Consider the following 24499-nt stretch of genomic DNA (forward strand, 5'->3'; position numbering starts at 1 on the left):
CAACCAACACAAAACACCTTTTGTTTCTCTGTAGGTTAAAGTATTCCTGAACACAACTGCAGTATCTGTTGACAATAAATAGATTTAAAGAGCAGTCAGAACAAAAAAAGGAACTCCCTCCTCTTGCACACAATAATCATCAATAAGCCATTGCACCAATGACATTCTGTTTTTTAAAGGAGCCAACAAAATGAGAAAAACGCATCTAATACGGTGTGAGTAATTCGGGTCATTGTGAAGAACAATAACATCCTCTTTAAGAGGATTAAGAGTGGCTTTATATTTCCCTCAAATTAGCAAAAGAATACTAGACAAAATAATTTACAACTCTAAAAAACAATTAGCTTATTGTTCTTATATAAACACTGAAAGCATGCCTTTCAAAAATCCCAGACCCTCCATGCTGTTAAGAAAAACAAATAACTATGTAAACGCCTTCAAATTTTAAACAACCCAAACAAAAGAACAGAACAGCACTAAGAAAGACAAACAGTGATCCTAAGCAAACCACACAAAACACTTCAAGAGATATCTCTCAGTCAAAGCAAAATCACCACCCACCTCCGTCTGATCAGGTTTCTGAATAGCAAGTCAAAAAAGGAGCCAACTAGACAGAGTAAACTACATGTTATTGCATTTGTGCTGTTTGATAAACCTCTCTCTGTGGAACTCCTACTCCGTGAAGCTCTAATGAAGTAGCCCTTAAAACCAATCACTGCTCTGACCAGGACTGACAGACCCTGATGGCCTGCTCTTCCTCACTCCTTCTTCTGAAGACTATGGCTGCCTCTTCTAACATGCAGAGATACAGGTTCAACTTTGGTTTGCCCCACTACGATTTTCAGTCCTTCCTGACGCCCTTCATCTTTGCGCCTCTGCATACTTGGAAGACAAAAGACTAGGCTGTAAAAAATGGGAGAATGAGCTCCAAGCAGGAGCAATAAGGACAAAGCAGTCAGATCTGCAAGGCTGAAGGTTGCATAAGTGGGAACACAACCCAAGTACACACTTCTGCTTTTAAGGAGGGAACCAAATGCGACATGCTATGACCTTTTATGAAGCTGAGTCTCCAAACTTAAGAAAGCAGAAGAAAAACACATAATAAGGAAACAATACCTAACCTCACTTTTCAAAAGTGGATCTTGGCATTTTGATATATTGCAAAGGTGTAAACTTCTCTCATTGCTACTGCATCACCACTATCACCTGAAACCCATGGCTCCTCAAACAGAATATATACTTCCTCTGACACAAGCAGCTCCCAAAAGCAATAAAAATTAGAAGTCTCTTTATACCAGGAGGGCCACAAGGCACTCAAGACACTCCCCAGAAAGGTAAAGCAAGAATTAATTTTGCACATTTCCTTTTCCCACCTGAAATTTCCTGATTTCATGACCTTTAGATAACGCAATTCTGTGTGCTCCTACACCGGCATTCTGTTTGTGCCCCTGGGCTCATTCAGACCCTTATCCTTCGGTCACAGAGAAAAGAGAGATTGTATAGCCCCTGGCAGACAGGTAAGTTGCTCTCATGGCTTTCCAAAGCTGCAGTCTGAGACAGCAGCAAAACACTAGCAAGAGCTTTTTTTTTTTTTTCCTGAAGCGGGCGCCAACAGGAGGATACAACAGTGCCATCTTCAGCTCTTTCAGGAAAACTGCTCTACAGAAATCCAATGCTGAATGATGCAAAGAGGAAAAAAAGAGACATAAAAAGGGTCCAAGACGTAGCACCAGACTATTCCTTCATCTGAAAGAGCAGAGCTGGTGCCTCCAGCTACCATCAGAAGGACAGTTTCCACCCTGAACTCAGTTTTGGTTAAAGGAGCACCTCACAGAAATCTGAACTGAAACAGCAAAGGAATTCTCCGACTCTCACCTCCTTCTGGGAGCCGAGCAGTTAAAACTCTAAAAAAGCATGCAGAACAATCACTTAGCTAGACAGTGATTATTTTTGCAGGCATGACAAAAGGGCTGGGCTGTCAAATTTTTCAGGTTTGCTCAAGCTCAAAAAATGCCACATTTTTTTCTTAAAGGCAGTAAAGGTTGCCCAGCTCAGTACTAGTGAATACATCACCTGCAGAATGTGTACAGAGCCATTTACACACACTGACAGCCATTTATCTATACCATCTGGCAAGCTTTCTTGCAAAGTCTCCACACTTCAGTTTGTTGTGTTAAATAAAAAACATCATGCTTCAATACACACACATGATATTCAGTGTTTGAAGAGCACTTTAAAAGCCATGTGCAAAGTTCTTATCGGAGCACTCCCTCTGAAGTGGTATCAATAGGAAAGTCTTATCCTTATAAACAGAGCACAATATGAACATTTGTTCACCTGGTGCTTGGAAATAATATTGTATAAAGATGGAGTAAGAACTATTTGTACTCATATCCCGGTTTCCAAATGTTAGTCTTCTGTCTGTATAGGATTCTGCTGCTAAAAGCAAAGATTAAACAACTCATTGCTGTATAATCATTCTACAAGTTCAGTCTTCCTCATACCTTTTGCATTTAAAATCTTCTGGATTGAACTGTATGTTCATGATTCCACAATTGCTTTCATCGCCTTCCACAGGAACCAAGAGAGGTTTAGTGTCCTCTTCCATACTTGGTGAATGCGCCTCCTTCTTCTAGATTCTCTCAGTTATCCTGACCAAAAAAAAAAAAAAAAAGAGGAAGTGAGACAACTGGAGTTCAGTAAAACTGTGTCTCTGCCGCAAACAGAACACTGCCAGAGTCCCACTGCTTCAGAAGTTCTTGGGGTGAATGAAAACCACCAGAAAATCCCTTGAACTTGCCACTTGAGAATTCTCATTCCATAATGCAAACATCACAGGGCAAGTACAGTGGGGACAGTATCTTTTACAACACACTGTCCATTTAAGCAAAGTGGTCAATGTACTATTTTCCTGCTATGAATCTCTTTCAGCACCACAACAGGAAATATAAATTAAAGGAGTACGATAGGTGCTGTTGCTTATAGTGGGATTGAAACAGATTTGTAAAAATCAAGGCTCAGAATCTGAATATCCTTTGAGATATCATAGCTAAGAATAAAGTCCACCGTGTGCAAATTAACACTAACTATATTCATTCATAGGTCTTCCTGCTTTCAAAGCATGGGACTCATTTTCTTACTGTGCCGCTGTCAGACCACTGTCATTTTAAAAGCAGCTGTATTTCCAATTTGTAGTGGTACAGCTGAGAACAATTTATCACGGTTATTAGAGACTACTGTTTCACTAAATTACTTCAAACTTTGCAGAAGACATATATGAAGTTTTACAGTTTATTTCTCAGAATAAAGATCAGATTATTGCAGTCTTTGAATTAAAGGCAATGAATAGTTTAATAATGCATTAATAATAATGTTTAGAGCACTCCTGGCCAAACAAAGGAGAACAGATCACTTTTAAGCTAATGGAATTCTACTTAGTCTGAATTACAGTCCACACACTGGACTCACTGAAGTAGCCTCCATGGACTTCTATTTTTTGCTTTTCATTGTCATTCTAGAGTCTATAACCTCTTTCCTTCTAAGACCTCACCTGCAGTCTCAGGTAGAAGACTGGTAATGTGGTATCATCTTCTTTTATTCCATTCTTTTCTCATTTTCACCTTAATATCCTGCATGCTTGTTCAGAACAGATACACCTAGGTCTCAGAAACAGATCCCTCACTTGTTCTGCATTTTGTAACTGTGAATTCAAACCACACGTTGGATTTAACCATAAAAATGTAGATGAAAATTCAAATTCCTAATGGCTGAACTGAAATTTGAAATAAATTCAAATCCCAAATGCTCAGAAGTTATTTTAGCCAGAATCTCCAGAAGACTGTGGTACTGAGATCCCTTCCTCCCACAGGCCTTGCTTTATGGTGCAAATTAAGCAGACATTAAATGCTAATTTAAGATACTACTTTGAACACATCCCTTCCTTAAAACCTGTTGTAAATAATGTATTTGTGCTTCACAATTCTGACAAATGCAGACAACATTCCTCATCAGTTTGATTTTCTCTGTGCTATGGCTATAAAGGACCCAGAACACTTTATAGTATTCTGTAAAGAAAAATAATCTTTACAAAACATAGCATACACTAAGTTTGGCGTAACAAACTGACGTGGGGCTTATAAAGTTGTTGCTTACTGACTCTTTATGGCCTACTTAAAAGCTGCATTGGTGAACACAGTTTATTTTTTTACATGCTTATTGTTGAGGACAGGTGAAGCTTATGAACAGCAAATTGATTACTTTATAAACAGATGCAGCTATCACATAAGTAAAGGCTGCAGCTGGAACCAGTATAGCCTAAGAGAATAACTGTAAGCAGAAGAGTAAAATGAGGAAGAATGAAGCTGATTAACCTTCTTTTTATCTAATTTCTACCCCTTTTGGCTGGACTGCATTCCCAATAAACATTTTTAATATATGGGATGGAATGAGTTGTGCTACCTGAATTTATTCCCTGACAGTTTTCATTACAATAACCTCAACTGCTTACTTTCCTAGTGTCCTAGTTATCTAAGTAATTTTTTATACCAGCTATGTGATCAGTGGTCCCCTTGTTCTAGACGTTTATTTTAAAAACCCGTGATTTGACATTTGGTATTCTTTATAGGGTCTTAAAAGCTTATCATCAGGACTGGGAAGTCAAATACAAAGAACTCACGTCAAAAAAAAGTATCGTTCTAGCCTGGCGGCCATGCCGTCATCTGGTCTTCTTTGTACTGGACGGCAAAACGTTTTTACACTTTGCTTACACTGTGAACCTAACAATAGTAGTTATGACTTGGCTACAGATGTGTTTGTTAACACTTTAAGATGAAACACCCATAGTGACAGATCATTCGGATTTACAGCCCAGGCCATGCAAGAGGGTTACCAAGCAAGTTCATCCCATAGCAGGAACAAAACTGTGTTCATTTAGTCAGTCATCCCATATGCACAGACTCTGCTTAGCCGGTTTGTAGGGCTGCCATTCATCAGAGAACCTTCCACAGAGAGCAGGGACAGAAAGGTAGAGTGGGGCACTACTACCACAGCCCCTACCATGCCATTATAGCTACCAGTGCAGCTGCAGCTCTGAGAGCTGTTTATGCTCTATGTTACTAAAGCTGAAGTTCGTTCACAAACGCTGGCAGTGGTTCTGTAACAATCTCCCAGTGTGGAACGAGACGCAGGGAACCAGCCATCACAAAGCCAGAACTCTTAATTTAGAAGTCATGCGCTTTAAAATCAGCAATCAGAGAATTCAGTCATCTATCGCTTGTTACTTTTCAACCCATTTAATTACAATTGCAGTCATAAAAGATTTTGGAAGGAATTTTACCACCAAAAGCTGTTCTTATTTTATGTGCAGCAGTAGTTTGTTTTCTTTCTGTTTTGAGATTTCTAGTGGTTCTTAAAAGCACAGCTCCCAGTCAATTAGATTACACAAATTAAACCATTATAATTTAAATGGTGGCCACATTTTGTTTCGTTTCTTATTTAAAGTCACTACTCCCAAAACCTCACCTCACACTCATTGTTTAGATGCAAGAATCCACTAAGGAAAGTATTTAGTTCAAATAAAGAAAATTATTTTTAAAAGTGCTACGCAGTGTGATCTGTTCTTCTCCTAAATTCTGAGCAGATAAATGGATAAATAAAGGTCAAGGCACAAATCTCAAGTAAACTGCAGGCTGTGCACGCATAAATTGTGGGAAGTAAGCAGGCTGTACCCTGAAAGAACTTAAAGGCAGGACAGAAGAGTTCCTTGGTTCCTCTTTTGGGGCAGCAAGTCCTCCATCACAAAGGACTGAAGAATGCTATACTGGTCCTAAGAGTAGTAGCATATATTCAGAGCTCCTTAAAACTGGGACAGCTTGCCACCAGTTAGCTTGCCCATACTCTCCTACAACTGTATTGGTTGAAGATTATTAGAACAGGACAAGCAATGTACGTTAGTAACTTTTTGGGGACTGTTTGGGGGCTGTTTGAAAACGATGGATCCAGTTGGCTTCAGTCTTTGATTTCAAATTGGGTCAATCTTTTTGAAACACCCTGTACAAGGTGAAACAATGTTGAGCTTCTGTGTATCTCAGACTGAACCACTGGGTACATGGTTGTTGCCAGATGATAAATCTAACTAAAATTAAGAAGAAATGGAATGTTAATTGGATTTGCCTTCTAACAGCTAGAGCATCTACTATTTGTACACAGATTTTTTTTGTGGAGACTGTAAAGACATACTTAAAAAAACCATGAAGTTACCACCTTAGAGATTAATTTAAATACCTTAATACTTTATATATATATATATTTAGGTTAATGCGTCCACAGGCCTGTTAAGAACCGATGTAACCCCTTCCGTGATTTCTGAATCGCGCGGAAAGCTTTCATGCCGTCTCTGTAAATCAGGTTCATGCTCCGATGTTTGTCCGTTTCCCCACATAACACGTTCCACGTGAAGCACACCAGGTGCCGCCGGTCAGTTTCTGCCTCCCCGCCCCAGCGCCCCTCCCCGCAGACAGGCCGGGGGGAGCCGAGCCCGCCCCGGGGGGAGGCAGCGCCGCGGCTGGGCCGGCCAGCCAACCCCTCAGGGGCTGCGCCAGCCGGTCTGCCGGCGGTGTTCGGCCGGAGAGGGGGCGGTGGCGACATCCGCCGCAGCGTGTTCGCGAAGCCGCCCCGACACCCGACAGTCCCGCGGCGCGACCCCGCTGAGCGGCCCCTCCCGCCCCGCGCCCCGCCGGGGCCGAGGGCACCGCCGGCTGGCGCCACACAACCAGATGCGACTTCTCTACCTGCGGTGGCGGCGCCGCCTCGCTCTGCTCCAGCAGCCCAGCGCTCCCGCGGCAGCAACAGGAAGCACCCCGAGCCGGGGCGGCAGCAAGAGGCTCCCGGCGGCGGGCGGGGCGGGCCGCGTAGTTCCCGAGGGCGGCGGCGCTGCGGCGGCCAGCGGGCGCTGCACCGCGCAGGACTCCGCTTCCCAGGGCGCCGTGTGCGGGGCGGGCGGGAAGGGGCGGGGCTCTCGTTCAGTTTCCCGCCGCCCCCCTGCGCGGCGCGGCGCGGCGCTGCGCTCATCGCTGGCGGAGGCCTCGGAGGGGTCACCGACCGCGGTAAAGCCAACCCGAAATGTGGTTGCTGTGCGGAGCCCGGTGGTTCGGGTTAGGGCAGGTCGTGCCATCGTCTGCGCCTTCCCTCTCTTTGTAAACGAAGTCTGTAGTTTGGCAGGCAAGCGGGCCATTGTTCCAGGCAGTACGCGTGCCACAACAAAATGTGCTCTGTCTGACCAGGTTATGACATGGACAAGAATTTACCAAATAGCATGAAGAAAACATTTGCATTTGCTCGGGATGGTTGATGAGATGCCAATTAAAGAAACCCAACCCATTTGCTTCTATGTCTTTGCAGAATCAGTGTGGTGACAAAGTGTAGATGTAATCTTGGCCAAAACATACGGTGCTGCTCCTAGCATAAGTGGCAAAGCACCTTTTGTGCTCTGTATCCTGACGTGCTCAGCAAGGTATGCAACACGTGCTGATCAGAGAACAGGTAAGCAGACTAGACAAGAGGGACAATCATCCAGCCAGTACATTATAGAAATTCAGTATGTTTAATCCTAGGCTTTGTGGTTTTTCTAGTCCTAGTTAAATCAACATGGGAACATGGCCTTTTCATAGTTGAAACCCTGGTTAATGTCAAATTCTTGGGATATTTATAGCTCATGCTTGGGAAAACTGCTGAATTGCATGCAAGGAAGACAGCAGAGATAGCTTCCCAATGTGAAAGCAACATTACAGAACAAGATAGACACAAATCCCAGTCTGTACTGTCTGTTCAAGTGCAGCCCCAAACAGGTCGTGTGGCAAGCAGCAGCAGAAGAAAACTGCTGCGTAATTGAATTTCAGACTGGGAGGAAATGAGGCAGCACAGACTGACACTGCCTGTCATCCTGAAATGCAGTGGCATGCAAACTCAGACCAAAACTCTTGCTTCTGTGTGGCTGAGCAAATTTGTGATCATCTCTTGCCTCTGAGCCACTCTTAGGATCCAAGTGTACACTGTGGCTCTTGGAAGATCTTAAGATTTTGATCTATGAGTCAGTAAGTCTGTCCACCTGCTGCCACATGAATTTGAAATGCAATGCCAACAACACATGCTGGTGCTGTGAATTGAACTAAATCCTGCAAAAGTGGAGATGTGTGAAACCCTTATTTTTTGAGCATTGCTGGCTGCGAGTCTTACTCCTGCAAGCCTGCCTTCTGTGTCCTGTGCTATGAAATTCTTAGACAGCTACAACTCTGGCAGATAGATGACCTGTATTCCATTGCATTCTTGATCACCAACTACAGTCCTTCAGTTATGCTTAGGAAAAATGTTTTATTCTAAGTACTGCAACTGAGCTAGACAGAAGCGTAGAGATTCCTCTTGCTCCCTTGTGAAAACTGCTGCCAACACCTGACTTTGCAAAAGAGTATTCAGTCACTGTCCTGCAGTATTTGTGTTGTGGCTTTCTGTTCTGATGACACGTTACCTTCTGGGCAAATAGTGTCTCTTCCTAAATGCCTGGGCAGTGTCTAGAAAAATTTGGGTCTAAATTCATTTAAGACCTCTTGGTACATCTGAAGACAAAGAAGGTATTAAATCCAGATCTGTAAAAAATTTCTAGCTCACACCATGTTGAATCTTCAGTACAATGAAAACAGAAGCCTTTTTGGCTGAGGAAGGAGCCCACGTTGTTTTCTTCTTTAGGCAAAAAGTAAAATGATGTGTAATGGACTTGGCAAAAAAGTACTGAGAGTTATTCAGTTATTACTGAAAGGTAATGACCTGAAGCAGCTACCTTTGCTACCTGCAGTGAGCACAATATCATATCTATCATTTAGTGGCAGAGTTTTAAGCTCACTATGAGACAGAGATGTTGTTCTTACATTTCTTAGTGGCTTTGCATCCCAGGTCGAGCACAACCTGGTCCTGTCCTAATGTTCCTGAAAAATAAGCAGCTATAAAGGGTAGGGCTTAATTGACAATGAGGAAGGTGAAATAAACAGAGCATTAGTTCAGAGACCAACCTCCATCTGCTGCAGAAACTTGCCTTATTTTTACCCAAAGCCCCTCTAGACATTCAGATGTTCCCTGCAAAATTACTGATGTGATGTTCCTTCTCTGCAACAGAAGACATTGAAGTTCTCAAACAAGCACACAGTTGTTTTAAAGTTTTTTCTGAAGAGGAAAGTCTGTTGAACATGGTGGAGAAGGTTATCGAGTATCTACCACATTTATGGGACAATACATACTTGCTTTACTGTTTTCAGAATAAGCCTCGCTGTATTCCATGCCATGAAAAGCAGTAGAGAGAGGAGAAACACCCAACAGCTCAGAAATGCAAGTAGAAGCATCAACTTGCCACAATTTTTAACAGATCTCTGTTTTTCTCCACTTCAACATAAAATACTCAACCCAGGAATTTAGCCCTCTTTCTTTTCCCTATGGAGTCCAGTATAACAAAAAAACTGTGGAAGGGGATGCTGAGGGGATGTTGTTATTTTAAGAAATATATAGCCTGTTTAACCTATTTTTTTTTCTTTAGCAAAGGACTGTGCTGTGTTAACCGTTACACGTTTGACACTTGTTTGCAATACAATTATTAGTAGCTTAGTTGCAGTTCTGCCGAACAGCAGATTTAGCTTTTATTAGAGGTAGATATTTGTAAAATTAAACAAAGCAAACCAAACCACAAACAAAAACAGCCACAAAAAACAAGTCTTACATGAAGACATTCAGGAACACTCAAATGCTTAGAGCGCCAAGCAGGACTATTACAGAAGTGCCCAGATGCTGTGAACCTGCACTTTGCTGAGCTCCCCTTTCCTTCCACACGCACCTCAAGTCCCCGAGGCCACGGCGGCCCCACACAGCAGCACATGCCACAGCGCGAGGCACACCACACCACGCCCCGCCCTTCCGCCCCCGCGGATCGAGCCCCGCCCCCGCAGCTGTAGCCGCGCACCACAGCGGCGCCCGCCCCTAACGGTCCCAACCGCCGCATGGCCCAACGCCAGCCTCCGGCACGCACGCGCTGCTGACGAATCGCGCTCCTATTGGCTGGCTGACGGGCGAGGCACGTGGCCAGCGGCTGCACGCGGTGCCGTTATTAGGGGGTGCCATCTTGTTTCCTTGTGAGGCTTGGGTGTTTGTGGGGAGAAGGTAGGTGGTTTGTTTCCTTGCATCTGATGGAGTGCTGGGGCAGGCTCGCTCACTCAGTAGTGTTCCTTATAGAGCAGCCGTGGGGTCTGCTGGGGGGAACAGGTAGGGGGTTGCAGCTCATGTGTTTTGTCTCCTGCAAGCAGATATGGCAGGGCAAAGTGTGAACGAAGAGGACTGGAATGCAGAGATGGGAGATGAAGTGTCACCAGTTCTCCCACCCCTTGAGCAGGTATGGGGTTGCAGCTGTTGGGCTGCTGCAGCAAGTTTACTTCTTTTTCCTTCCTCCCCCCGGGCCCTGCAGCTTGGGATACCTAGTGGGCTGTGGTTTGCTGTTCTTGTGATGCCTGAAGCACTTGGAGGAACTTGCCCTTGCATGTTGAAAAGAATGTTTTCTTAACAAATTGTAGCCTCTCAAAAGTGTTGAGATGCCTTGCCTCCCTGGAGGCTCCCAAGGCATGGTCAGTGAAGCTGGTTAGTGTTGCTCTGCCAGCTGCTTAATGCTGCCTCTTAACATTGGGTTGTGAGAGGATATGTACTCTTCGGAAAAATGTGGCATAAGACTGACATGTACCAGTAAGTCATTAATTGTGGTAAAGGGGCTAAGAATCGAGTATCTCTGTGGATAGGCTAGTGGACCAGCAGAGGCTGGATGGCAAGTAGCAAAAACTGACGTGGGGTAGAAACCTGTAGCTGCAGATCAGTTGTGGTAGGGGGTATTCAAGGAAAGTTTTGTAACTACTAAAAGGAGCGGTTCCTGTTGCCTACCCTTTTTCACTTCTGACACTTTCCTGTTCCCTTATTAATACCAGATTTAGTGTTTCTGAAGTTGTAAGATAAACTGAGAACAAATGTCTGTTTTTTGGGTTTAAGTAGGCTGCAATTTTTGACAGAAATTAGATTGGTTTGATGGTCCTTATTACCATCTATTGAATGGTGGAAGGGCAGTCATAGAACTACGTTATTGGGGGCTAATGAACCATGTCTTTTGGTGGTGGTTCTTGTTTGTGGGTTAGATGTGAGCTGTAACTTCTCTTTGTGCTGTTTATGGCCTTCTAGCTGTTTTGTTTGTTGTCTTTTTTCTGTTAGCAGTCACCGAGTTGCCATTTTGTTTTAACCACAGCAACAAATAGAGCATGAGTGACTCTTATAGCTGACCTTCATTGTTAAGTCAATATAGCACTTCATGTGGTTCACAAACTGTATGGTGTGAAATGCATGACTACAGTAGGAAGGATGAGGAATGCATCTGTTTGAGGATTGTAGATAAAACTTTGACTATAATTTACAGTGTGTTGCTGCAAATATGGTAGGCTGCTATAGGAGTTCACTGTTACTGAAAAGAGCAGATTTTCTCCACACCAGCACTTTACTTGCTGCTCTTTTATTCAGGTACCAGTACTTGTTGTATACTTTTAAGAGATCTTTTAATTTTCTAAACTGAAGACTACTCCTCAGTGATAGAGAACTGACTTTGATGTCCTTGACCACCAAAGTTGGTAAGGAGAAAATAAATGGGACCTTGTATTTTCTTGATTACGGTGAACTGTTTCCTGGATTCCTTTGTCTGGAAAACTGTGGTCTTATAAAATGAGCTTCTGACTGTTCAAGCAGGTTTAAATGTATATAGAAACCAAGTTAACTTAATTGCATCTGTAGCTCTGTATGTGTAAGTGGATCTCATAATGATGGTTGTCTTCTAAATAAGTGAACACGGTCACTGTATTTTGTAGAGGGATTCAGGCCTTTTGATGTGTATTTTGAAAGTTTTGAATGCTCAGTTTTTTAGGGAAGAAAAGCAAAGCTATTTGTGGGTCCTGTATAGGTTTATGTAGTATCTTGTGTAGAAATCCTTCCTGTTCAGTTTTGCTATTTTTTACATAGCAGCAAAATGCTTTGGTGTGAAATGGACGAAAAGATACAGGAGTGTAATGAGAGATAGCTAAAGAATAATGTTTTGCTGCTTCTGGTGTTCTTGAGTGAATATTGGTATCAGAAGAAACTGCAGAAAACTGGAGGAGAATCTGTAACAAATCTCTTGATTGTTGGCATTGGTCTTAATGAGCATCTAAATTCAGCCTTGAGGAAGAGGTGGGAGGAGGAGAGGTGAATGGCTTATCCAGATGGATATGTAAAACTAAAAGTAAGGTTGCCCAAAGAAGAAATCACAGCATATGCTTTCAGGATTTTATCACTTTGGGTTTAATTTCCTGTAGTCATTGCTAGCCACATTAAGGACTATAAAAGCTGTAGTAATATTTAAAAAGCACAGTCTTGAAGTTAAAGGCTTGGTTTATGTGATGTTCCTCAATCATCTGGTGTTTTAGTTTACTAGTACATGTCTGGCTTGTGTTAAACAGTTAAACATGGCTTTTGCTGAAAATGAAGTTTAAGTGCTGTTCTGGATTATTTTCAAATGGAGTATCTGAATCTTTTAACAAATGAACATGGACTGTCATATTTCAGGTAGTTCTTTTTAAGCTATTTTGTAGCATGCTCTAATAAAATCCTAGAAATGCAGTTTATGAAACTGATGAAAGCAGGTTTTATTAACAATATGAAAAGACTGAAAGGTCGGAAAAGAAATGTACTTGAAAAGATTATGGTATTGTTTTGAATGATAAATGTTTCTTATATACGAGGTGTAAAATCTTTGTTGACATGGTGGCCTCCATAAATCAGTGACAGAAGGCTAGATGGACTTACTTCACTCTGTGTGTCACCTGTGTGTAATGTGGTTTTGGTGACATTCAGGTGCAAACAGTATGCTCTTTAGGATATTGAAGTGAACAGAAGAATCTGAGAGACTGCATTTCAGAAGGTGCAGGAGGCAACTTCTTTTGAGTGTGAGACTGCATTTGTGTTTATGTGCTTTGCCTGGCCTGGGCTTAACATGATGATGTTCCTTTTTTTTCTTTTTGTAGTCTAGCTTATTTGGAAGACCAAATGGCCTCTCATCTGACTTCAGTCCAAGTGCAGGTTTGTTCTGTATGTGAAAGGCACTTTTGATTTTAGTGACATCTGGGGCATTTGATACCTTGAACAGTTTATGAGGTCAAAGAAAGCCACAATATTTTAATGTGGAGTAAGCAACATCAAATTATATGGGTAACATGAGTATACTTTCCTTTGATCCTCAATGTTTCCTTTTTTACTGCAGTTAATTGTTGAATATTATGTAAAACTTCTAATGAGAATCAATAGGTATTACCTCACAATCATTTCTAAAACAGGCTCTGCTAAACATGAACAGTATTGAAAATTAATAAGGTTATATGTAATGCGCAGGAATTCTATCAAGGTCCTGTCTGACAGTTGTGTTGAAAACAAGAAAAGGTCAGATGAAGTTGTTGAATAGAAACTTAGATCTATTTAAACCTAACAAAACCACAAGACAAAAAACATTGATGTTTGGCATTAAGTTTCTGTAAAGCACTCTTGATTTAATGAACATGATGCCTTTATAAACTTGAATGGAAGTTTCAGATACAGAAGTTAGAAGAAGTTTAGATAAGAAGGTTTAAATATGAGAAGCTGGGGTTGCTGCTGAAAGTTGTTTGCCCCAGGCTTTATTTGTTTGACTCTGCAGTAGTCAAATCAGGAAACAGGTATTGCTTAGAATTGAAAGTCTGTGGAATAAGGCAGGTGGGGTGTTCACATTGTAGTCTCTGAACTTTGGAACGTTCATTAAGACTGCTTAATATTTTAACTTAAGAGAAATTGAATTTGAGGTTAAAATTTTGAGCTTATTTAGTTGTTTGAACTGTGGAAGAACAGCCTAACCTTTATTTTTAAAATTTGTGGTTAGCACAAATTATGTTGATGTGAGAGAATCATAGAACAGCTCAGGCTGGAAGTGATCTTGAAAGATGATCTGGTTCAACCTTTTGTGGTAAAGGAAGCCTAGATGAGGTTATTTAGCACCCTGTCCAGTCCCATTTTTAAAATCTCCAGTGATGGGAACTCCTTCATTTCCCTGGGGAAGTTGTTCAAGTGAATGATTGTTCTTACTGTAAAACATTCTGGCAGTGCAGCTTGTACCTGTTGCTCTTGGAAAGCCTCTGTGTTTACTTTTTGCAGCCACGCTTCAAACACTGAAATACTGTGATGTCTTCCCTGAGACTTCTTTAGGGGGAAAAGATCCATCTTCCCCAGTTTTTCCTCACAGGACTGTCTCTCCATAAGTTTATAACTGCTCATGTGTTTCTGAGCAGTCAGAACATGATAGTATGTTTATTGCTGGTGTGTCTCTCAACAAATAGAAAAGGCAGCGCTTGTGAAGAGAGCTTGAATTGCAAGTTAGGTGGAAGTGAGTTTTGAAGCTTCGTGTTTTTGTTTTGTTTTTTAGAACTCTTTCCTTCTGACTAGCTGTCAACTCTACCTGCTAACTTTTACATAAGTGTTCTCTAGTTTATGCTGCTTATACTGAAATCATGGTAGAGAAGGCTTTTCTTGATGAGGGTCTTGCTTTCATTGCCATTGTCTTGTGCAATTTTAGGTAAGCATGAGCAGTTTCAAAGGGTCTGTTCTGGTTTAACAGTCTTTGATTCATTTTAGTTGACAGGGAACTCTACCAATGCTTTGAAGTATAGTTAATAATAATGAAGTTGCATACTTACGCTAGGTACAAGCAAACCTTATTTGCTGTTTAAATAAGGACTTAAAGAATGAAAGCTGCTTGGGAAGTCTAGAAGTAAGGCTTTCAGGTGGTAAGATTATGCATCTTGTTTTTAACTTGGTTAAAATGGTGCGTCAGTATTAGGGATTCTTTCCTTACAACATGATAGGAAAAGGTTTCTTTTTAATTTTTTTTCAGAAAAGTCTGCATGGGCCTTCTTTTCTCTTGCAAAACTTCTAAATTATCAACAGATTGTGCTGCACCTGATTTAAATTAAGTTCTCATGAGCTGCTCTCTTGTATGCATTGCAGGAGTCTTTTCTCTGTGGTCCTTTCCTGGACTCACTCCAATTAGTGTCTGTTAGCCCCAGTGTGTACTGGTGCCTGGAGTTATTCCTCCCCAGGTGCAGGTTTCTGTGTTTTTTGTTGCTGAACTTCAAGGCTTGCTTACCTGTATCTCTAATATGTTTTGAGTTTCCTCTGAGTGAAACACTGCACTATGTCTGAGTTTTGTATGTCTGCAAACTGGCAGATAGTGCATTCTGTTCCATTCTTTGGGTCATGATGTGGCCAGTGCCTTCTGTATTTGGTGCTGGTAAGTCTCCACCTTGAATCTCCTGTTCAGTTTTGGGGTCCTCACTAGAAGAAACACCTTGAGGTGCTGGAGAGAGAGTTCAGAGGAGGGTGATGAAGCTGGTGAGGGGTCTGGAGCACAAGTCTGAGGAGCAGCTGAGGCAACTGGGGCTGTTTAGCCTGGACCTACCTGAAAGCTAAGTTGAGGAGGTGTGGTCTAGACAATAGACTAGTGAGGTGGGTTGCAAACTGGCTTAGGGAGAGAAGCCAGAGAGTGGTAGTCAATGGTGCGGAGTCTAGTTGGAGGCCAGTATCTAGTGGAGTGCCTCAGGGGTCAGTACTGGGGCCAATATTATTCAATATATTCATTAACGATTTGGACGAGGGAATAGAGTATACTATCAGCAAGTTTGCTGATGACACTAAGCTGGGAGGTGTGGCTGACACACCAGAAGGCTGTGCTGCCATCCAGCGGGACCTGGACAGGCTGGAGAGTTGGGCGGGGAATAACCTGATGAAATTTAACAAGGGAAAGTGTAGAGTCCTGTATCTGGGCAGGAACAACCCCAGGTTCCAGTATAGGTTGGGAAATTACATATTAGAGAGCAGTGTAGGGGAAAGGGACCTGGGGGTCCTGGTGGACAACAGGATGACCATGAGCCAGCACTGTGCCCTTGTGGCCAGGAAGGCCAATGGCATCCTGGGGTGTATTAGAAGGGGAGTGGCTAGTAGATCGAGAGAGGTCCTCCTTCCCCTCTACTCCACCCTGGTGAGACCACATCTGGAATATTGTGTCCAGTTCTGGGCCCCTCAGTTCAAGAAGGACAGGGAACTGCTGGAGAGGGTCCAGCGTAGGGCAACCAAGATGATTAAGGGAGTGGAGCACCTCCCTTATGAAGAAAGGCTGAGGGAGCTGGGTCTCTTTAGTTTGGAGAAGAGGAGACTAAGGGGGGACCTCATTAATGTTTATAAATGTATAAAGGGTGAGTGCCATGAGGATGGAGCCAGGCTCTTCTCGGTGGCCAACAATGATAGGACAAGGGGTAATGGGATCAAGCTGGAACACAAGAGGTTCTGCTTAAATTTGAGAAAAAACTTCTTCTCAGTGAGGGTGACAGAGCACTGGAACAGGCTGCCCAGGGAGGTTGTGGAGTCTCCTTCTCTGGAGACATTCAAAACCCGCCTGGACATGTTCCTGTGCGACCTCACCTAGGCGTTCCTGCTCCAGCAGGGGGATTGGACTAGATGATCTTTTGAGGTCCCTTCCAATCCCAAACATACTGTGATACTGTGAAAGGAGGTTGTAGCATGGATGGTGTTGTTCTCTTCTCCCAAGTAACAAGTGATAGGACAAGAGGAAATGGCCTCAAATTCTGCTGGGGAGGTTTAGATTGGATGTTACGGAAAAGTTTTTTACAGGAAGGGTTGTGAAGCATTGGAACAGGCTGCCCAGATAATTGGCGCAGTCACCATCCCTGGGTGTATTTAAAAGACGCACATCAGATTCTCATGGACACGGGTTACTGCCAGTATTAGGTTAATGGTTGGACTCTGATCTCGAGGGTGTCTTCTGAACAAAATGATTCTGTGAGTGAAGATGGTAAACAGTGTTGGCCCCATCAGTCACTGGCATACTCTGGTAGTGATTGGCCTCTAGCTAGAGTTTGTGTTGCTCAGCTCAGCTTTTGGAGCCCAGTGTTTCTCAGTCCTCCTTGCTGTCCAGTTGTGTAGGCTTGCTTCATTGGTTTGTATATGATGATGTTATGTGAGACAGTGTCAAAAGCCTTACTTTCTTGTTTTCCGTCTCCAGGTGCTGTTGAAAGACCTAACAGAAGTGAACGCATGCAGGACAATTTTGGAGGTTATTCTAGGGGTAGAGGTAGGATTGCATGGTTAAAATTTGTGGTTTTGAGGTGATTAAGCCTTCCTTTTGGACAAAACATTTTGAATGGAGGACCTTGCGACTGTTGTTTGAGTAGGCTGTGGAAACTCAAATTTTACTGTGTTGCAGCAGTACTGTTGTTGAGTTTTGCTACTACCTATGGAAAACAGTAGTTACGTTTGTCTGTAGCTTTGTAATTTTAGGTAATATTTTTGTCTTGTCAAAGGACACCTTCATGATGTGTTCTGTTTTTGTTGAGTGGGTGGTAGACTACGGACCTGAGCTCTCTTTTAAATAGGGTGGTTCTGTAGTTTTACTTTTTGGTTTGAGGGAGGGGAAAAAAAAACCAAACCAAAACAAACCCAGAAAACACCCAACACAACAGCAAAAAAGCCCACCCAACCCATTCAAACCCAAAAGCCTGTCCTGAACTGAGAGATAGCTTTGAATGTTGATTCTTTATTCTAGTTATGGTTACTGTTGAAAGTCTGAACAGACAGTGTCAACCAGCAATTACATTTGATAGTGGGAGAAATTTTGGAAATGGAGAACTTTCTGGATTGCCTCTAATTCTGGTGCCTAGTTGTATTTGATACATTACGTTTTTTCCTCTTCAGGTACTCAGTTTTGTTGTATCAGAGCCAAATGAGTATTTATAACTTTGGCAATACTAACCCTTATTTTTTTGTAATATAGACACTCAGCATCACCCTTTAGCTTTGACTGCACAATGTAAAATACTTAACCATATTTGCTAGAAGGCAGGACTCTGTTTAAAATCTGTTTTGTTTACATCTTGTTTTGATTCCATTCTCCCTGGAGAGGGCTTTTTTTCTGATAATATCGAGTCATAATGTAGTATAAAAGCAACTGAGTATTAGTATTCACAAATATGCTATGAGTAGGAGTATACTAGTGCTCTTCTGTGGAAAACCTGAAAGCTTGTTTTCTTTGGTATCCATAAATCAGTGTTTAATCCTTGTCTTCTTCCTACTTAGAATAACAAATGCAACTGTTACATGAAATGCACACTGAAGAGGTGTGTAATTGGCGCTTTAGCAGTACTGCCATTTATGGTTCTTAGAGGTACTATTGGAAGCACATAGGGCAGTAGAAGCTACCATCACATAGTATCTGTCTAGATAGTTCTGTGGCTGTAAGTGGGCCTGGTTATGAACCAAGGAAGGTGGAAGCTCTAGTCCTGATTTGGGCATGTTGAACGAAAGTTTTGACCTGCACAACAGCTGTGGATTTGCTCAGAGTTCTTATGTTATTTCTTAAAAAAAATCTAAACCATTTTGGCATCTCTTGGATTGATGCCTGTTATATTAGGGGAATGCTAGACTTGTTTGACTGAGCAGGCAGCCACACTTTAATGTGGAATGATGAACAGTTATGCTGTAGACTCTGGCAATTGCAAAGTAAGTCACAAGCTGTATTTAAGGTCTGTAGTATTTATGAATATTTATATCTAGACTTTTGTGTGTGAGCCTTTAAGATGTGATTATTTTTTTTTAACTTAAAAAAACTCAAATGAAAAAAATTGCTTCGCACCAGGCATTGGTAGAAAAGGAGCTGCAGATGCTGTGGTAGGAGAACTTCCTGGTCTCACTTAGCAGAAGTTTCTCTTTGATAGAACAGATGTTCAGTTGGTGAATAATGACTAAGGAGTAAATGATTATATAAGTCCACTGCTTGGATCTTACACAACACCTAAAACTGTCCAATCCAAAATGAGAAACACCTTGTTTATGCATGTGGCTGTTCACTTCCTAACCCTCCCCAACAGGAGGGTAATTGTGGAAAAGGTTCAGAAATTAATATTCACTGAATACTTGGCACTGCCTGTGCCAAACAACTGAATAAGCAGTTCTGAGTAATAAAAAATAGAAATGGCTAGGTCTGAAAGGCAGGTTTTCAAATCCTTGCAGCAAAGGAAGCAGCAATTGCAATACTACTTCACTCTACAGTACTTACTATGAAAACTGAGAAGGTATAAATGCTATCAGTTATTCTGGGACTGAACCAGAGGACTCAACTGACCTGTATCTTAACCAAAGAGTTGAAAGTTAAGTAGCTCATGTAGCATATATGCATGTAAAATAAAATACTTCAATAATGTTTGAATTAATTCTTGCAAAAACAATACTACTGGAGAGCAGTAGATTCTTCTCCTTATCACACTTTCTGGCAAAATATTTTTTCATTTTTGCATATGTTCATGCAGCATGTTTTGTTGTACTTTTGGTCTGACTTCATAAAATAAGGACTGAAAGTAATAATTGCTATATAAAAGGTACCATATCTGCACATGCATAATTGAGAAAACTAAGTTGTGTGCTGTGCTGTACTGCAGGCTTTCAAGAAAGGAACGTTAAGGATTCTAATATGCAACATAGAGGTTTTAAAGGATTTCCTGGTGGCTTTGGAGGAAGTGTGGGTACGTGTTGTTTTGGTGTTTTAATTGTTTTGTTGGGTGTGTGGGTTTTTTCTTTTTTTGACAGTTTGTGTGGTAACAGTATACTTTTGGTCATTCTTCTGGGTTTGTTGCTCCATGAGAACTAGGAACGTGAAGGTGAAAGCTATGAAGTAGCTTTTCTTCAGCTGTATTATGAAACATGAACTGTCTTTGAAAAATAATATTCCTGGGAATAATAGAGCATAAGCTGGTGTTATAAGAATCTGTTGGGGCTGTTGTATTGTGGATTTTTTTAGAGTAAATAGCATTACCTTCAAGCATAGTATTTCATTATAGAAATCTTAGACATGTCCACTATGCTGTGTATGACTTACAGGTATGAAAGATGAGTGTTCTCTTAATTTTTGAAATGTTTAGGCAAATCACTTAGTTTTATTGTGCTTTTTATCTGACTTCATAAAACAAGGACTGCAAAGAATAATTGCCAAATAAAGATGCTTGATTTACAGATGCATAACGGGGCAAACTGAGTTGTGTACTTTGTACTGCAGGTTTTCAAGAAAGGAATGTGGAGGATTCTGGTATGCAAAATAGAGCTTATAGAGGATTTCCTGGTGGTTTTGGACGAACAGAGAGTAAGTGGTGGTGTGATTTGGTGTGTTGCTGTGGTATGGTGTTTTGGTTTTTTTGTGTGGGGTTTTTTGTTTGTTTTGGTTTTTTTATATTGACTGGATTGTGTGGCAACAACATACTTTTGGTCTTTGCTTTTGGGATTCATTGCTCCATGAGGACTGGAAGTGTAAAGGTGAAAACTATGAAGTAAGTTCTCTTTAGGGGTATTATGAAACATGAACTGTGTCTTTGAAAAATAATATTCCTGGGAATAAAAGAGCATAGGTTGGTGTTATAAAGAATCTGTTGGAGCTGTTGCAATTGTAGAATTGTTAGAGTAAATAGCGTTAGCTTCAAGCATAGTATTTCATTATAGAAATCTTAGACATGATGTCCACTATGCTGTATATAGCTTACAGGTATGAAAGATGAGTGTTCTCTTAATTTTTGAAATGTTTAGGCAAATCACTTAGTTTTATTGTGCTTTTTATCTGATGTCATTAAACCAGGGCTGCAAAGAATAATTGACAGATAAAGGCACTTGATCTCCACATGCAGAATAGGGCAAACTAAGTTGTTATGTGCTATGTTGTAATGCAGGTTTTCAAGAAAGGAATGTAGAAGACTCTGGAACAGAAAACAGAAGTTTTAGACGGTTTCCTGGTGGCTTTGGGCAAAGTGAGGGTAAGTTGTTGGATTATTTTTTTAATGTTGACTGTTTTTTCTGGTAACAAAACTTCTGACCATTCTCTCTGGGTTTGGTTGCTTCCTGAGAACTAGAAGTGTAAAGGTGGAAGCTATGAAATAGCTTCTGTTCTTCAGCTGTATCATGGAACATGAACTATATATTTGAAAAATAGTATCCCTGGGAATAATAGAGCATAGGTTGCCATTATATAGAATCTGTTGGGGCTGTTACACTGAGTTTTTGGAGTAAATAGCATTAGCTCTAAGCATAATATTTCATTCTACGAATTTTAGACAGGATAGCTACCGTGCTGTTTGTTACTTACAGGAATGAAAGATGAGCGAAGAGGCAGACCTCAGTCTGGTGTTTCTGTTGACCCTGGAGGAAGAGGAGCATTTGGAGCTCATGCAGGTGTGACTTTTTAGTAGGGTGGTGAACCTTTCAGATTTGTCATTGCCGATTTGTGGCAGTGCAGCACCTTCTTAGCTTTGCTAAATGTCACTGTGATGATTCTTCTTTTCTGGCATAAGAACCTACTGCAAATCTTAGATTGCTTGTTTGCATGCCTACACAAGACATGTTTGGCACTTGAATAAATTTTAGTAATGGGATTTTTGAAGTTGTTGTCGTCCATAAGTTTTTTTCCTTTGTCCTGCTGCTACTGAGTCATTTAATGCACATGGAAGCAGAGGTGCTAGCCCTGAAATTCAAAGCAAGGCTTTAAGAACTTGCTCAGTTTTGAAATAGTCACTCTAGACTTTTCCGCACCTCCTATAAAGGGAAGTGTTGCTTTATGTTTGTCTGGGCTGACAAGATTTGTAGCTCTGAGAGGCCAGGCCTTCCTGATGACTTCATGCTGATATTGGTTTTTGCTCTTTGTCCTTATGGTCCTATATTCCTTCACCACCAATGCTACTGTAACTTGTAATATATGTTTTGTGGTACATAGAGCGTAGTGATCTCTCACAAAAAGTCCCATACCCGTTAAGTAGTGTAATGGGTGGTAGATGGCTGATATTCCCCATGTAGGAACATTTCGTGTGATACCCATAAAATAACTTTTCAATGTAGAAAAGAAACCATGATTAGTATGTGCTTTAAGAAGCAATCATTAATATCTGAAGAACAGTTAACTTGCCTGTTTGACTTGGTTCATTCTTTTTCAGATTTTTGGTTCAAATAATGACTTAAGTGTTTATAGAGGGGGCATGCTGATACTCATAGTAGACATAACTGCATACTTGATGCAATTATTCAGTACTTTTTCATGACCATTGTATAAAGTGTTTTCATGCTAAGACTGTTATGAATATTGGTAGGTAACAGTTCCACTAGTCTGTACAACATTTCATGTGATAACAATTCTTCATAAAGAGTAGTTTATTGCATGGGAATTGTGTCCTTTTATAGTAAGAGAATGTGTATGGATCTGGCAAAGAAACAGAGCAGGTACTGTTAGGCTGTTGTGCTGCCTCCATCTCTGAATAGCGGTCACATCACTCTAGTAGTGTCTGTAGAGGTAATGAAGAGGTAGGGCTGTGGTGTCTTAAAACAGTTGTGCTTTTTGCAACTAGAGATACTGGTGTAAACTTTCTATATCTTCTGTTGGAGAAATAAGTATTTAAAGGTGATCAAACATCCTGTATGTTGCATACTTACTTGGATTCTCTGTTACCATCTTGATAAAGCTGTGGTTTTACAGAGTTGTATACGAGTATTGCTGCTGAATTGAGCCTTCCTGATGCAAGTCACAGTATTGCCTGCCTCTTTAGAACTTGTGCTTAATGTTTAGAGTTAGTAATGTAGTGTTGTTGAGAATGAGGAATCATGTTAATATACTGCCTTGGTGCTGTTATTTTGTGCTTACACTGCTGCAGTGAGGAAGAATGCAGATGAGGGTGGGTGAAGGAGGGATTGTAGGGTCACTTCTGTAGTACTGGTCTTAAAATTGTCAGTTCATGGTATGGTATTATTGAATGGCTTGAGCTGCATGTTTGAGTAGAGAACATATTAACAGCTTTCATTGTCTTTCTTCTTCTTCCCATTATCTACATTTCTAGCTGTCTTTCTTTTCCAGAGGTGTCTTACATTAATGGATTTATTTTAACCCTGCATAATCAGCAACACAACTTCCTGCACCTGAGGAGCTAGAGGCTACCAGTTAGGCTTTTTCTTTTTTGTGTGTAGTAAGAGTAAGGACTTTAACAACAGTATTTTCAGAATTCCTTTAACAGCTCACTTTTAATATAATTTTTACGTATCTAACATGTGGTATATATGACTTTGTTTTTCAAGTGGTAATGAAGTCAACACACACACAATATGTGGATGTCAAGGTGAAAACTTCTGTGGAGTGGATGTTATAAATGTATGGCTATTGAAATAACAGAATAGTTTTCTCTTCTGATCTTAACACTCTTCTAACTCTTGAAAATTTACTGTGATGACACTGAAGTTTATGGCTATGGCTCTTTAGCTACTTAGAAGTTAGTTATATAGCATAAAACAAGCATCCTCTGATTTTGTATAAATGGTTCCTAAAACCAAGATCCTGTAACTGTAAGCATATGTGTGTTTCTTGTTACGTTATCTTGTTTAACGGTTTGGGGAAAAAACTTAAGGAGTAACAAAACAAGGTTATAAAACTGACATTCCATTGTTCATGATTCATCTCAAGTGAGTGTATGTAACTGTATCTGCCCTTGCAAAGCATATGGTGGATTTAGAAGAGGTCGTTTTTCTTGGTTCTATTTGAAGATATAACTTGCTTTACCTAGACATTTTGTGATGGTTGTCTCATAATCTGGGTTGATTACATTTGATTTGATGATAGAGGACTTACTACAAGTCAAGTAAGGAAGTGATCTGGTTTAAGTCCTTCAACAAGATGCTGGGTTTAATTCCTTCATGTTGTGATTGTGAGGTCCTGCTAAGGTTGATTTTCTGACATCTTCTCTTTCTGCCGTTTGAAACACAAATATGGGACCTTTGTCTTCTGGCTTTCACTGGTGACCTAAATGTTCCCACTCATTCTACCAACCGTATCACGACCCTCTGAGTTTTCCAAGCGCCTCTAGGAATTTTTCATTAAGATTTTCATTTAGTTGTTTTCTTGAATGAACTTTTTTTTCCTAAAAGCAATTAACTTTGGAATGCTTCCTTTAACAGCTGCTTCCAAAGAATGTGAAGAAATGGGTTCTGGAAAAGGTAAGTAGCTTCTGCACAAGTAACATGCCAGTTTTAATTTGTTCTTTACTCAAATAACATTGTCTTACCCAGTTACTTCCAGTAACTTTAAAAAGCAAGGTAGTGATATGGGTAAATGCATAACCATCTCAAAACCATCCGTGTAAACATGAGTTGCCAAGCAAATGCTGTTAAACTCACTATGTTTAAACTTTGTTCATCTTTAAATTACTGGGAAACACTGTGGATGTTATCGCGTGAATAAAGACTGAGTTTTTGGAACAGGCTCCTGTAGAATTCCTATGCTGGTTGTTTTTGTCTTTTTAATAGT

At 41.0% G+C, this 24499-nt stretch overlaps 2 protein-coding genes across 11 annotated transcripts in view; one reads left to right on the forward strand and one right to left on the reverse strand.

Annotated features, from left to right (window-relative positions):
- SLC38A9 (solute carrier family 38 member 9) overlaps window positions 1-6969 on the reverse strand; it is a 43828-nt gene extending 36859 nt beyond the window's left edge. For 2 of the 3 annotated variants that reach the window (XM_065045226.1, XM_065045225.1), the window contains exons 1-2: window positions 6789-6969; window positions 2505-2651 (exon numbers count right to left, since the gene is read on the reverse strand). In XM_065045226.1, coding sequence (XP_064901298.1) covers window positions 2505-2608 — 104 coding nt within the window. In that variant the 5' untranslated portion in view covers window positions 2609-2651; window positions 6789-6969. The remainder of the gene's footprint in view (window positions 1-2504; window positions 2652-6788) is intronic. The other variant, XM_065045227.1, reaches the window with a different exon arrangement.
- Window positions 6970-7049: 80 nt separating this feature from the next.
- Window positions 7050-24499, forward strand: part of DDX4 (DEAD-box helicase 4) — a 32760-nt gene continuing 15310 nt past the window's right edge. The window contains exons 1-9 of one of the 8 annotated variants that reach the window (XM_065045223.1): window positions 7050-7539; window positions 10338-10423; window positions 13116-13170; window positions 17192-17260; window positions 19620-19703; window positions 20234-20317; window positions 20895-20978; window positions 21310-21393; window positions 24151-24189. In XM_065045223.1, coding sequence (XP_064901295.1) covers window positions 10340-10423; window positions 13116-13170; window positions 17192-17260; window positions 19620-19703; window positions 20234-20317; window positions 20895-20978; window positions 21310-21393; window positions 24151-24189 — 583 coding nt within the window. In that variant the 5' untranslated portion in view covers window positions 7050-7539; window positions 10338-10339. Of the gene's footprint in view, window positions 7540-9994; window positions 10195-10337; window positions 10424-13115; window positions 13180-17191; window positions 17261-19619; window positions 19704-20233; window positions 20318-20894; window positions 20979-21309; window positions 21394-24150; window positions 24190-24499 lie in introns of those variants that run through there. The other 7 variants (XM_021285454.2, XM_021285453.2, XM_021285455.2 and 4 more) reach the window with 7 other exon arrangements.

This window comes from Columba livia, chromosome Z (genome assembly GCF_036013475.1).
Source record: "Columba livia isolate bColLiv1 breed racing homer chromosome Z, bColLiv1.pat.W.v2, whole genome shotgun sequence".
In the NCBI taxonomy this organism is placed as follows: Eukaryota; Metazoa; Chordata; class Aves; order Columbiformes; family Columbidae; genus Columba; species Columba livia.